Genomic DNA, 14236 nt, shown 5'->3' on the forward strand with positions numbered 1-14236 from the left:
CTCACAACGGATGTGAGTCTGAGAGGATGAGCTGCTGTCACCCAAGGGGCTCGGTTCCAGGGCAGGTGGTCTGCCCACGAAGCCCTACTTCTGATCAACATTCTGGAACTTAGGACAATCTACAATGCATTGATTCAGGCCTCTCCTCTACTCAGGGATCAGGCGATCCAGGTTCAGTTGGACAACGCCACGGCAGTGGCGTACATCAATTGACAAGGAGGGACGAAAAGCAGGGCCTGCATGCGAGAAGTGTCAAAGATACTCCTCTGGTCAGAAAGACATGCAAGACCACTGTCCGCAATCTTTATTCCGGGAGTGGACAACTGGGAACCGGATTTCCTGAGTCGTCGCGATCTCCACCCAGGAAAGTGGGGTCTACACCTTCAGGTGTTCCAGCAAATCATCGACCGGTGGAGATGGCCACAGATCGACATGATGGCGTCTCGCCTCAAAAAGAAACTGCGCTGCTATTGCTCACGAACCAGGGACCCACAGGCGAGCGCAGTGGATGCACTGACGTCGCCTTGGCTGTATAGGCTGGTCTACCTATTTCCTCCAATTCCGTTGATCCCACGGGTGCTAAAGAGTATCAGACATCAGGGTCCTCAGGCATACCTGATTGCCCCGGAGAACTTGGTATGCGGATCTTCTGACCATGTCCGTAGAAGAGCCTTGGCCTCTGCAGCTAAGAACGGATCTTCTTCAGCAGGGACCAATTGTGTACTTGGACTTATGGCGGCTTCGTTTGACAGCATGGAAGTTGAACGGAACATCCTAGCTCACAAGGGCCTTTCCAAAAAGGTCATTGCTACCATGGTTCAGGCCAGGAAACCTGTGACGTCAAAACACTATCACCGTATCTGGAAGAGGAATGTCTCCTGGTGTGAGGAACGTTTGTATCAGCCGGCGGAGTTCCACTTGGGGCGGTTCCTCCATTTCCTGCAGGCTGGCTTGGATAAGGGCTTAAGTCTGGGTTCCATTAAGGTCCAGATTTCGTCTCTCAATTTTCTTCCAGAATAAATTGGCAGTGTTGCTAGAAGTTCAGACCTTTGTGCAAGGGGTGCTTCACATACAACCTCTGTAGACGTGTCTCAACCTATTGTAATTCTGTCCAGTTCTGGCGCTTCTGCTCCTCCGGAAGCATTGGATGCTGTGAGAGCCTTGAGGATCTTTGTCAAGAGAACGGCTGAGGATCTTTGTCAAGAGAACGGCTCGACTCAGAAGGACAGATTCCTTGTTTGTGCTCTATGATGCGCAGAAAACCTGGTTGCCCTGCTTCGAAGCAGTCCATTGCTCGTTGGCTTCGGCTCACTATCCAACAGGCCTATGTGTCGGCAGCCTTACAGCCCACAATCTCTGAAGGCCCACTCTACAAGATCAGTGGGGTCTTCCTGGGCGGCTGCCCGTGGAGTCTCGGCCCTGCAACTGTGCCGAGCTGCTACATGGTAGGGGACGGACACCTTTGTGAGGTTCTACAGATTTGATACCCTGGCCAAAGAGGATACCCAGTTTGGGCAGGCGGTGCTGCTGATGTCTCTGCACGTTCCTGCCCATTCTGGAAGCTTTGGGACATCCCCATTATACTAATGTGTCCTCAATATCCATTATGGATGCTAAAGAAACTAGGATTTTAATACCTGATGGTAAATCCTTTTCTCGTAGTCCATAAGGGATATTGGGCGCCCGCCTCGGTGCAGTGACTCTTTTCTGCAGGTTCTCTTCAGTTGTTACCTGTTCAGCTGTTGCTGTTTTGTTGCTGGTCTTTGCTGTTTTTGTTGCCAGCTGTTGCTGGTCTTAGTGTTGCTGGTGTATAAATCTCGCCACTCTTTGTTCTTAAATATCCTTCTCTCGAGTATGTCCTTTCTCCTTCGGGTACTGTTTTACCGATAACTAGTGTTAACTCTAGGCTGTTTTAGCAGGGCGCCCTGCCCCTTTTGCGGCGCCCTGCTAGAACAGCCACCCGCTTCCTGCTCTCCATGCGTGTAAAGATGCCGTGCGCATGCGTGCGGCATCCATTCACGCATTGGGAGAGAGCTGGGGGAAGTCCAGCACCGACGGAGGTGCTGGGCACGCCCCCAAAAGTGACGTCGACGGCCAGACACCCTCTATAGTAGCGTCTGTGGGCCGCACCGCCCACTAAAATGCCCGGGGTGGCCACGCCCCCTAATTTGCATGCAGCACCCCCGAACTCCGGCCCCCTGCCTCATCCTAGAATGAACACTATATAACTGCCTTTGGGAGGGGGCATAGAGGGGAGGAGCCAGCACACCCAGTTGAAGAAATGTAAAGTGCACTGGCTCCTTTGGACTCCGTCTATACCCCAAGGTACTAATGTGTCCCCAATATCCCTTATGGACTACAAGGAACGGATTTACGGGTAGGTATTAAAATCCTATTTTCCTGCAGTCTGGCCAGCAGCTTCCTGGGAGCCCTGCGATTGCGATTTGCTACTTGAATGTATTTTTTTTACATGTGATTTATCTCATGGGATCTAACATTATTAAACCTATTTCTGTGCGATTGAGATAAATATAATGGTCAGCCAGTGTGATCTGCGACTGATGCGAGGCACACGGGAACGCGTCTCGCATCACAATCGCATGATAAGGACATGTAGTGTGATACTTTTCATCCAATCCGTCTCGGCAATTCGTCTCAATCGCATAAAAAGAGCCCACATCCCACTAGTGGCTGGGGGCCTTAAGTAGCGAACACCATCTTTAGATAGCCTTTGTAGCCCGTGGGCTACAGATTACATAATTTATCGGGAGAGAAATCCATAGGATCCCTGCCTGGTTCTAGCTGCCCGCGCAGGTGCAGTCTGACTGTGCAGTAGCGTGCTGGGAGTACCGCAGCAGAAGTAACGTGAACGCAGTAGGGTCCTTTAGCTGGTCACACAATACATCACATTATATACACTTCAAGCATCTAACTTGTTGCCATGGTATTGCAGATTCTCAACTTTCATATCAAATGAGCAAGAGGGTTTTTGGGGGTTTTTTTTGTACGCAAGCAAAATAAAAGGTTCTCGCATATTCTATTTGTTACGTTGTAGCTAGAAAAGATTGATTATGGTAATTAACACCACAGTGACGAGCATTCACTGTCCTATTTACATATTTTCACAACAGTTATAAAGCTAATGAAATGGACGACATCTCTCAAAGTGGCACCTGCATAAATATTAGCAATTTAATAAGTGCATATAGATTGTCTCCTCCACTGTCTACATAACTTGCATATCTGAGAGATGCCATTAATTTATGGAGATTAAGCACCTCACTAGTGTAAAAAAACAAATATATATTTTGTAAGTACAGAATATAAAAGGCCTTTTTATTACTACGCACATTTGTGTCCCATTAATTAACATCTACCGTATGCACCACTTAGTGAACGCAATATCTATTATCTCCAGCTGTTGTCTATCGGCAAATGGTCACGTTACACTTAGTGTCTTGATCATTGGTAAAGAGCCACCTACCGTTTTTACATAAATATACCCTAAATAAACGTCGGCTTTGAGCAGGTTTTGTTAAAAATTTTTTTTATTCCAAAGCACTTGTGTTTAATACATTTTGTGTAAGTATGAAGGTTATGTTGATTTTCTCATGTCTGCTGCTTATCTAGAGAAATTCACTTCTTTGTGCCGATGGGCGTGAGTGAATGGCACCCGTTACTTATCGCACATGTTGCACCTAAAAGCCTGACTTTGGGCAGATTTCTGCTTGACTTGTCTGGCGTATTTGAGCAGAAACAATTGAATTGCTCCCATCTGGTCAGATGAGAGCTGCAGCTGCAAACAAAAACAAAAAAAACTATTACATTCCCGTTGTGTCTATTTTCTATGTTTGTTACAAGCACGCTTACAGAGAATGGACAGAGCGTGTGTCAAGAAAACGTAAAACTCAGTGGATATAGCTCACTTCACCATGTAGAAATATATATTCTTATTATATTATCATGTTACACTTGCATGTGGTATTGACCTTGTAAGCATAAATGTATTGGAATAAAGACATTTATACAAATAACAATAATCCACTGGCGCACCTTTACTGAAGAAAAGGCTGCCGGATTCAGGGGTGGATATCGCCAGTCCCACAAAAAAACAGATAAGGCAATAACACAACGATTCCTGCACACTTTGCAAAAAGGTAAACTTAAACGCAATTCATCAGATGGTTGTAGTTATATAGTTAATGAGGTTGAAAAGAGGCACATCGGGTTCAACCTGTAATCTGTTTTAAGACTAGTTCATTATAATGTCCTAATTGAAGTAATGTTTTATGTTTAATTACCAACTGTAAGTCATGTTCCTCCCAGATAAATATCAATATCTTAAATGCTATAACCTTGGATATCTTTTTCAGTCAGAAATTTATCCAATCCGATTTTAAGTGCAGATAGAGTCTGCCATTACCACCTTCACTGGCTGGGAATTCCAGATCCTTATTGGCCTAACAGTGAAGAACCCTTTCCTACGTTGAGTATGGAATTTTCTCTCCTCTAGCATCGGGCGAGTGACTTCACGTCTTATACATAGTTCTTTTAATAAACAATTCCTCTGATAACTCTTGGTAATTTCCCTTTATATATTTTGAAGATATTGATGATGTCTCCTCTTAGACGCCTCTTTTCTAGTGTAGAAGTTCGATTACCCAAAGGGTAAATTACCCAAAGGGTGAATTATGCAAAACAAAATGGTGGAAAGACTATAGTGTATACCATAACAAATTTTTTGTTTAAAAATTAAATGAATAGTAAAACATGCGTGCACCTATGGTGTTCTGACTGCCATTGCCACCTGTGACTGGAAGGAGAGGTACAGCTTAGTAGGGGAAGCTTCTAAAAATACCCCTGTATGCTTTATGTGCCTTCCTTAGAAGGTTATGCTCGGTACGCATGTTTTCAATCTTTAATTCCGCATAAATGATGGCACATGATAAATTTACTCTCTGGAACAAATCTGCTTACAAACAATTCCACAATTACTGCCTTTTTTTCCTGTAAATGAAATTGTTTTTGATCGCGTCTAAGTAATTGGTGATCTACCGGGGATGTTCAGTTATTCTGTGACATTACTTGTCACGCCCAAATGCACCTGGTTTTGCAAGTCAAGCGGCTAAACCCTTGCAAACTACTGCCTGCGCTGCCGAAATGGCAGTTTGGGCACCCAAAGGCCTACTAGTCACTGATTTCTACCCGCCACCTCAGGAGGTAACAAGCAGGAATAAAGTAAATCTGCAGTACTCGCGCCCAAAAGCCAAACAATTTAATAGCTCCCCATTGGCGGCGGACAAAAACAATAGAGTTGATGAATAACTATATTAAAACTGTTGTGCATTTGATTTCTCATTGAAGTGTTTTGGTTTCATGGTTTTACTTAATGTTCTTTGCCATGGCCTAAATTATAGGGAAATGTGTATGGCATAGCGTGTTCTTTGTGGTTGCACAATGTGCTATTGTGTACAGCAGTATGCCAGGAATTTGCATGGGCTGCATAACCTCTCCATGTTTATAGCACACGGCTTCAGTCACACGAATTTCCTGCCCAATTCATGCCTCTCCAGAAGCTTTCTGCACTCTTGTAAGTCTCTTTCTGTTTTTTTTTTTTTCTTCTTTTCCATGTCGCTGGTCTTTAAACTGCTACTTACTTCGAAAGCATTTGTGTTCAAGCTGCTTTTTAATGTGTGTAATAGAAAGGAGGACTTTGGATTGTAGAGTATTTGGGTCTTGTACCTGTTAGTACAAATTATAATGGATAGTACCATTCTCTTACCGTAAAGCACTCTAGAAACTTGTAGAACGATTTTAAAAGGTCAAGATGTTGGTGCGTGAGGGCTGTTGCCGATTACTGTATAAGGGCATGGAAGTGACAGACGACCCTACCACAGCGTATATAAAAGGGAATGCATGTCTGCTTCAGCGGCGCATAAAGGGGGATACACACTAGCCGATTTTTTTGCCAAAAAATAAACTATAAGGACATTTATGTCGTTATCGTTAATTTTTAGCCTGAAATCGTCCAGTGTGTATGGGGGTGATTGAATGATGGACGTCGTTCAGCGATCACCAATATTGAGCTGACATCCAGCTCAACTCATCAATGTCAGGCTGAGCTGCATGTTCTGGAATGCCGGCGGTGATGTCACTGAACGTTATCGTTGAACGATAACGTTCAGTGTGTGCGCGCTATATAGTTGAACGCTATATTGTTAAACGATAGTTGTTCACCGCCGGCATTTAAACATCTGGTAGTGTACCCGCCTTTTACTAGGGCCGCACGTCGTCGCGCCTGCTTGTTCTGTGCCGCTTCTGATCTCTCCTTGTGAAGCAGGTGCATGGGTTACTGGAAACAGACACGACGGGCTTTTATCTAACATCTGTTATTATTCTTGAGCTGTATCTGTATCTATAGTGGCTGCCGGAGAGCAGTGAAGTAAATTCTCCACGGATGTTTTAATGTGTTCGCAGAGTAAAGCACGTTATCTGTACAAAACATCCCTTCATGCTATTGATTGTCTTAAAATTGCCTTTTTTTTTGTCGCACAGCTTATTGACGGGGAAACATTTTAACTACTAGAATGCCTGCTAATTTTTTTTTTTCTCACTCTCATTTGCTTATATTGCCACTACAATTTTTCCCAGGTTTCTAGTAGCTAAATTTGGGTAAGGAGTACATATTGGCTGTAAAACATGCTTTTAATGCTAGCAAGAGCCTTGCCCCAAGTATGGGGATGGAATCTGTAGGTCCCACTTACCCAACACACTTTTAACAACACAACTATGGGGTTGGGGGGCATCATCTTCCTAAATTGGATTCTGCAAAATCCATTTTCTCTATCGTCCTAGTGGATGCTGGGGTTCCTGAAAGGACCATGGGGAATAGCGGCTCCGCAGGAGACAGGGCACAAAAGTAAAGCTTTCCGATCAGGTGGTGTGCACTGGCTCCTCCCCCTATGACCCTCCTCCAAGCCTGTTAGATTTTTGTGCCCGGCCGAGAAGGGTGCAATCTAGGTGGCTCTCCTAAAGAGCTGCTTAGAGAAAGTTTAGCTTAGGTTTTTTATTTTACAGTGAGTCCTGCTGGCAACAGGATCACTGCAACGAGGGACTTAGGGGAGAAGAAGTGAACTCACCTGCGTGCAGGATGGATTGGCTTCTTGGCTACTGGACATCCGCTCCAGAGGGACGATCACAGGTACAGCCTGGATGGTCACCGGAGCCTCGCCGCCGGCCCCCTTGCAGATGCTGAAACATGAAGAGGTCCAGAATCGGCGGCAGAAGACTCCTCAGTCTTCTAAAGGTAGCGCACAGCACTGCAGCTGTGCGCCATTTTCCTCTCAGCACACTTCACACGGCAGTCACTGAGGGTGCAGGGCGCTGGGAGGGGAGCGCCCTGGGAGGCAAATGAAAACCTATTTGGCTAAAAAATACCTCACATATAGCCTCCGGGGGCTATATGGAGATATTTAACCCCTGCCTGAATACACTAAAGAGCGGGAGACGAGCCCGCCGGAAAAGGGGCGGGGCCTATCTCCTCAGCACACAGCGCCATTTTCCTTACACAGCTCCGCTGGTCAGGACGGCTCCCAGATCTCTCCCCTGCACTGCACTACAGAAACAGGGTAAAACAAGAGAGGGGGGGCAAAATAGTGGCAAAAATTATATTATAAAAGCAGCTATACAGGGAGCACTTATTATAAGGCTATCCCTGTCATATATAGCGCTTTTGGTGTGTGCTGGCAAACTCTCCCTCTGTCTCCCCAAAGGGCTAGTGGGGTCCTGTCTTCGTTAAGAGCATTCCCTGTGTGTCTGCTGTGTCGGTACGTGTGTGTCGACATGTATGAGGACGATATTGGTGTGGAGGCGGAGCAATTGCCTGTAATGGTGATGTCACTCTCTAGGGAGTCGACACCGGAATGGATGGCTTATTTAGGAAATTACGTGATAATGTCAACACGCTGCAAGGTCGGTTGACGACATGAGACGGCCGACAAACAATTAGTACCGGTCCAGACGTCTCAAAAACACCGTCAGGGGTTTTTAAAACGCCCGTTTACTTTAGTTGGTCGACACAGACACAGACAGGGACACTGAATCCAGTGTCGACGGTGAATAAACAAACGTATTCCTTATTAGGGCCACACGTTAAAGGCAATGAAGGAGGTGTTACATATTTCTGATACTACAAGTACCACAAAAGAGGGTATTATGTGGGATGTGAAAAAACTACCGTAGTTTTTCCTGAATCAGATAAATTAAATAAAGTGTGTGATGATGCGTGGGTTCCCCCCGATAGAAAATTATGGGCGGTATACCCTTTCCCGCCAGAAGTTAGGGCGCGTTGGGAAACACCCCTTAGGGTGGATAAGGCGCTCACACGCTTATCAAAACAAGTGGCGGTACCGTCTATAGATAGGGCCGTCCTCAAGGACCAGCTGACAGGAGGCTGGAAAATATCATAAAAAGTATATACACACATACTGGTGTTATACTGCGACCAGCGATCGCCTCAGCCTGGATGTGCAGAGCTGGGTGGCTTGGTCGGATTCCCTGACTAAAAATATTGATACCCTTGACAGGGACAGTATTTTATTGACTATAAGAGCATTTAAAGGATGCATTTCTATATATGCGAGATGCACAGAGGGATATTTGCACTCTGGCATCAAGAGTAAATGCGATGTCCATATCTGCCAGAAGATGTTATGGACACGACAGTGGTCAGGTGATGCAGATTCCAAACGGCACAAAGGTGTATTGCCGTATAAAGGAAGAGGAGTTATTTGGGGTCGGTCCATCGGACCTGGTGGCCACGGCAACTGCTGGAAAATCCGCCGTTTTTACCCTAAGTCACATCTCTGCAGAAAAAGACACCGTCTTTTCAGCCTCAGTCCTTTCGTCCCTATAAGATCATATCTGCCCAGGGATAGAGGAAAGGGAAGAAGACTGCAGCAGGCAGCCCATTCCCAGGAACAGAAGCGTTCCACCGCTTCTGACAAGTTCTCAGCATGGCGCTGAGACCGTACAGGACCCCTGGATCCTACATGTAGTATCCCAGGGGTACAGATTGGAATGTCGAGAGTCTCCCTCCGACAAGGAGGCAGTATGGGAAAAAATTCACAAGCTGTATTCCAGCAGGTGATAATTAAATTACCCCCTCCTACTACAAGAAAAGGGGTATTATTCCACACTATATTGTGGTACTGAAGCCAGAAGGCTAGGTGAGACTTATTCTAAAAAAAATTTTTTTGACCACTTACAAAGGTTCAAATCAAGATGGAGTCACTCAGAGCAGTGATAACGAACCAGGAAGAAGGGGACTATATAGTGTCCCGGGACATCAGGGATGCTTACCTCTATGTCCCAAATTTGCCCTTCTCACTAAGGGTACCTCAGGTTCGTGGTGCAGAACTGTCACTATCCGTTTCAGACGCTGCCGTTTGGATTGTCCACGGCACCCCGGGTCTTTACCAAGGTAATGGCCGAAATAATGATTCTTCTTCGAAGAAAAGGCGTCTTAATTATCCCTTACTTGGACGATCTCCTGATAAGGGCATAGTCCAGGGAACAGTTGGAGGTCGGAGTAGCACTATCTCGGATACTGCTACAACAGCACGGGTGGATTCTAAATATTCCAAAATCGCAGCTGATCCCGACGACACGTCTGCTGTGCCTAGGGATGATTCTGGACACAGTCCAGAAAAAGGTGTTTCTCCCGGAAGAGAAAGCCAGGGAGTTATCCGAGCTAGTCAGGAACCTCCTAAAAACAGTGCATCATTGCACAAGGATCCTGGTAAAAATGGTGGCTTCCTACGAAGCAATTCCATTCGGCAGATTTCACGCAAGAATTTTTCAGTGGGATCTGCTGGACAAATGGTCCGGATCGCATCTTCAGATGCATCAGCGGATAACCCTATATCCAAGGACAAGGGTGTCTCTCCTGTGGTGGTTATAGAGTGCTCATCTTCTAGAGGGCCGCAGATTCGGCATTCAGGATTGGATGCTGGTGACCACGGAGCCCAGCCCGAGAGGCTGGGGAGCAGTCACACAAGGAAAACATTTCCAGGGAGTGTGATCAAGTCTGGAGACTTTTCTCCACATAAATATACTGGAGCTAAGGGTAAATTTATAATGCTCTAAGCTTTGCAAGACCTCTGCTTCAAGGTCAGCCGGTATTGATCCAGTGGGAAAAACATCACGGCAGTCGCCCACGTAAACAGACAGGGCGACGCAAGAAGCAGGAGGGCAATGGCAAAAACTGCAAGGACTTTTCGCTGGGCGGAAAATCATGTGATAGCACTGTCAGCAGTGTTTCATCCCGGGAATGGAAACTGGGAAGCAGACTTCCTCAGCAGGCACGACCTCCACCCGGGAGAGTGGAAACTTCATCGGGAAGTTTTTTCCACATGATTGTAAACCGTTGGGAAATACCAAAGGTGGACATGATGGCGTCCCGTCTGAACAAAAAACGGGACAGGTATTGCGCCAGGTCAAGAGACCCTCAGGCAATAGCTGTGGACGTTCTGGTAACACCGTGGGTGTACCAGTCGGTGTATGTGTTCCCTCCTCTGCTTCTCATACCTAAGGTGCTGAGAATTATAAGACGTAGAGGAGTAAGAACTATACTCATGGCTCCGGATTGGCCAAGAAGGACTTGGTACCCGGAACTTCAAGAGATGCTTACAGAGGTCTTATGGCCTCTGCCGCTAAGAAGGGACTTGCTTCAGCAAGTACCATGTCTGTTCCAAGACTTACCGCAGCTGCGTTTGTCGGCATGGCGGTGGAAAGCCGGATCCTAAGGGAAAAAGGCATTCCGGAAGAGGTCATTCCTACCCTGGTCAAAGCCAGAAAGGAGGTGACCGCACAACATTATCACCACATGTGGCGAAAATATGTTGCGTGGTGTGAGGCCAGGAAGGCCCCACAAAGAAATTTCAACTCGGTCGTTTCCTGCATTTCCTGCAAACCGGAGTGTCTATGGGCCTCAAATTGGGGTCCATTAAGGTTCAAATTTCGGCCCTGTCGATTTTCTTCCAGAAAGAATTGGCTTCAGTTCCTGAAGTCCAGAAGTTTGTCAAGGGAGTATTGCATATACAACCCCCTTTTGTGCCTCCAGTGGCACTGTGGGATCTCAACGTAGTTCTGGGATTCCTCAAATCACATTGGTTTAAAACCAGTCAAATCTGTGGATTTGAAGCATCTCACATGAAAAGTGACCATGTTCTTGGCCCTGGCCTGGACCAGGCGAGTGTCAAATTGGTGGTTTTTTTCTCAAAAAAGCCCATATCTGTTTGTCCATTCGGACAGGGCAGAGCTGCGGACTCGTCCCCAGTTCTCTCCCTAAGGTGGTGTCAGTGTTTCACCTGAACCAGCTTATTGTGGTGCCTTGCACCTACTAGGGACTTGGAGGACTCCAAGTTGCTAGATGTTGTCAGGGCCCTGAAAATATGTTCCAGGACGGCTGGAGTCAGGAAAACTGACTTGCTGTTATCCTGTATGCACCCAACAAACTGGGTGCTCTTGCTTCTAAGCAGACTATTGCTAGTTGGATGTGTAATACAATTCAGCTTGCACATTCTGTGGCAGGCCTGCCACAGCCAAAATATGTAAATGCCCATTCCACAAGGAAGGTGGGCTCATCTTGGGCGGCTGCCCGAGGGGTCTCGGCTTTACAACTTTGCCGAGCAGCTACTTGGTCAGGGGCAAACACGTTTGCTAAATTCTACAAATTTGATACCCTGGCTAAGGAGGACCTGGAGTTCTCTCATTCGGTGCTGCAGAGTCATCCGCACTCTCCCGCCCGTTTGGGAGCTTTGGTATAATCCCCATGGTCCTTTCAGGAACCCCAGCATCCACTAGGACGATAGAGAAAATAAGAATTTACTTACCGATAATTCTATTTCTCGGAGTCCGTAGTGGATGCTGGGCGCCCATCCCAAGTGCGGATTATCTGCAATACTTGTACATAGTTACAAAAATCGGGTTATTATTGTTGTGAGCCATCTTTTCAGAGGCTCCGCTGTTATCATACTGTTAACTGGGTTTAGATCACAAGTTGTACGGTGTGATTGGTGTGGCTGGTATGAGTCTTACCCGGGATTCAAAATTCCTCCCTTATTGTGTACGCTCGTCCGGGCACAGTACCTAACTGGCTTGGAGGAGGGTCATAGGGGGAGGAGCCAGTGCACACCACCTGATCGGAAAGCTTTACTTTTGTGCCCTGTCTCCTGCGGAGCCGCTATTCCCCATGGTCCTTTCAGGAACCCCAGCATCCACTACGGACTCCGAGAAATAGAATTATCGGTAAGTAAATTCTTATTTTCTCGCTGCCCCATCACATATATGGTAGGGCTGGCCATTGGCCATCAATGTTTCTCTAACGTCCTAGTGGATGCTGGGGACTCCGTAAGGACCATAGACGGGCTCCGCAGGAGACAGGGCACTTTAAGAAAGAATTTGGATACTGGTGTGCTCTGGCTCCTCCCTCTGTCCCTCCTCCAGACCTCAGTTTGAATCTGCGCCCGGACGAGCTGGGTGCTACTTAGTGAGCTCTCCTGAGCTTGCTAAAAAGAAAGTATTTTGTTAGGTTTTTTTATTTTCAGAGAGATCTGCTGGCAACAGACTCTCTGCTACGTGGGACTGAGGGGGAGAGAAGCAGCGCTACTCACTGAAGATAGGTCCTGCTTCATAGGCTACTGGACACCATTAGCTCCAGAGGGATCGTACACAGGATCGCACCCTTTGTCGTCCGATCCCGGAGCTGTGCCGCCGTCCCCCTCGCAGAGCCAGAAGACACAAGCCGGTGACAGAAGCAAGAAGACTTCGAAATCGGCGGCAGAAGACTCCAGTCTTCATATGAAGTAGCGCACAGCACTGCAGCTGTGCGCTATTGCTCCCACACTAAACCCACATACTCCGGTCACTGTAGGGTGCAGGGCGCAGGAAGGGGGGGGGGCGCGCCCTGGGCGGCAATTAGAGACCTCTTGGCAAAAGTGGGCATATATACAGTTGGGCACTGTATATATGCATGGGCCCCTGCCATATTTTTACACAAACGCGGGACAGAAGCCCGCCGTCGAGGGGGCGGGGCTTCTTCCTGAGCACTCACCAGCGCCATTTTCTCTCCACAGCTCCGCTGAGAGGAATCTCCCCAGGCTCTCCCCTGCAGAATCACGGTAGAAGAGGGTAAAAAGAGAGGGGGGGCACATAAATTTGGCGCAAAAACAGTATATACAGCAATTTCAGGCCCATAGAAATCACGGTTGTCTCTTCACCGTCGACACAGGAGTCAGTATCCGTGTCGGCGTCTGTATCTGAGGTAACGGGCGCTTTAGAGCCCCTGTATGAGACGTCTGGACATGCACAAGCTGAGTAGCCGGCTGTCTCATGTCAACCACTGTCTTTTATACAAAGCTGACACTGTCACGCAATTTCAACAGTACATCCACTCAGGTGTCGACCCCCCAGGGGGTGACAACACTATTACAGACACTCTACTCCGTCTCCTCATCATTTTTCTCCTCATACATGTCGACACAAACGTACCGACACACAGCACACACACAGGGAATGCTCTGATAGAGGACAGGACCCCACTAGCCCTTTGGGGAGACAGAGGGAGAGTTTGCCAGCACACACCAGAGCGCTATATATATACAGGGATAACCTTATATAAGTGTTTTTCCCTTTATAGCTGCTGTATTGTTTATACTGCGCCTAATTTGTGCCCCCCTCTCTTTTTTAACCCCTTTCTGTAGTGTAGTGAATGCAGGGGAGAGCCAGGGAGCTTCCCTCCAACTGAGCTGTGAGGGAAAATGGCGCCAGTGTGCTGAGGAGATAGGCTCCGCCCCTTTCTCGGCGTCCTTATCATCCGTTTTCTTGTATGTTTTGGCAGGGGTTAAATGCATCCATATAGCCCAGGAGTTATATGTGATGCATTTATTTTAGCCATAAAAGGTTTTCTTTCTATCGATTTATTGCGTCTCAGGGCGCTGCCCCCCCAGCGCCCTGCACCCTCAGTGACCGGAGTGTGAAGTGTGCTGAGAGCAATGGCGCACAGCTGCGGTGCTGTGCGCCTACCTTTATCTGAAGACAGGAAAGTCTTCTGCCGCCGATTTTTCCGGACCTCTTCGCTCTTCTGGCTCTGTAAGGGGGCCGGCGGCGCGGCTCCGGTGACCCATCCAGGCTGAACCTGTGATCGTCCCTCTGGAGCTAATGTCCAGTAGCCTAA

The 14236-nt window shown here is 47.3% G+C and overlaps 1 protein-coding gene across 3 annotated transcripts in view; it reads left to right on the plus strand.

The window, feature by feature from the left end:
- The window catches only part of ARHGAP19 (Rho GTPase activating protein 19), a 245174-nt gene that overhangs the window by 53211 nt on the left and 177727 nt on the right, over positions 1–14236 (plus strand). Inside the window, exon 1 of one of the 3 annotated variants that reach the window (XM_063962352.1) lies at positions 5514–5590. The exons of the other annotated variants lie outside the window; for them this stretch is intronic. Within the exon in view, the coding sequence (XP_063818422.1) occupies positions 5562–5590 (29 nt within the window). The 5' untranslated portion in view covers positions 5514–5561. Of the gene's footprint in view, positions 1–5513; positions 5591–14236 lie in introns of those variants that run through there. 3 annotated transcript variants of the gene reach the window in all.

Source organism: Pseudophryne corroboree, chromosome 3 (genome assembly GCF_028390025.1).
Source record: "Pseudophryne corroboree isolate aPseCor3 chromosome 3, aPseCor3.hap2, whole genome shotgun sequence".
Classification (NCBI taxonomy): domain Eukaryota; kingdom Metazoa; phylum Chordata; class Amphibia; order Anura; family Myobatrachidae; genus Pseudophryne; species Pseudophryne corroboree.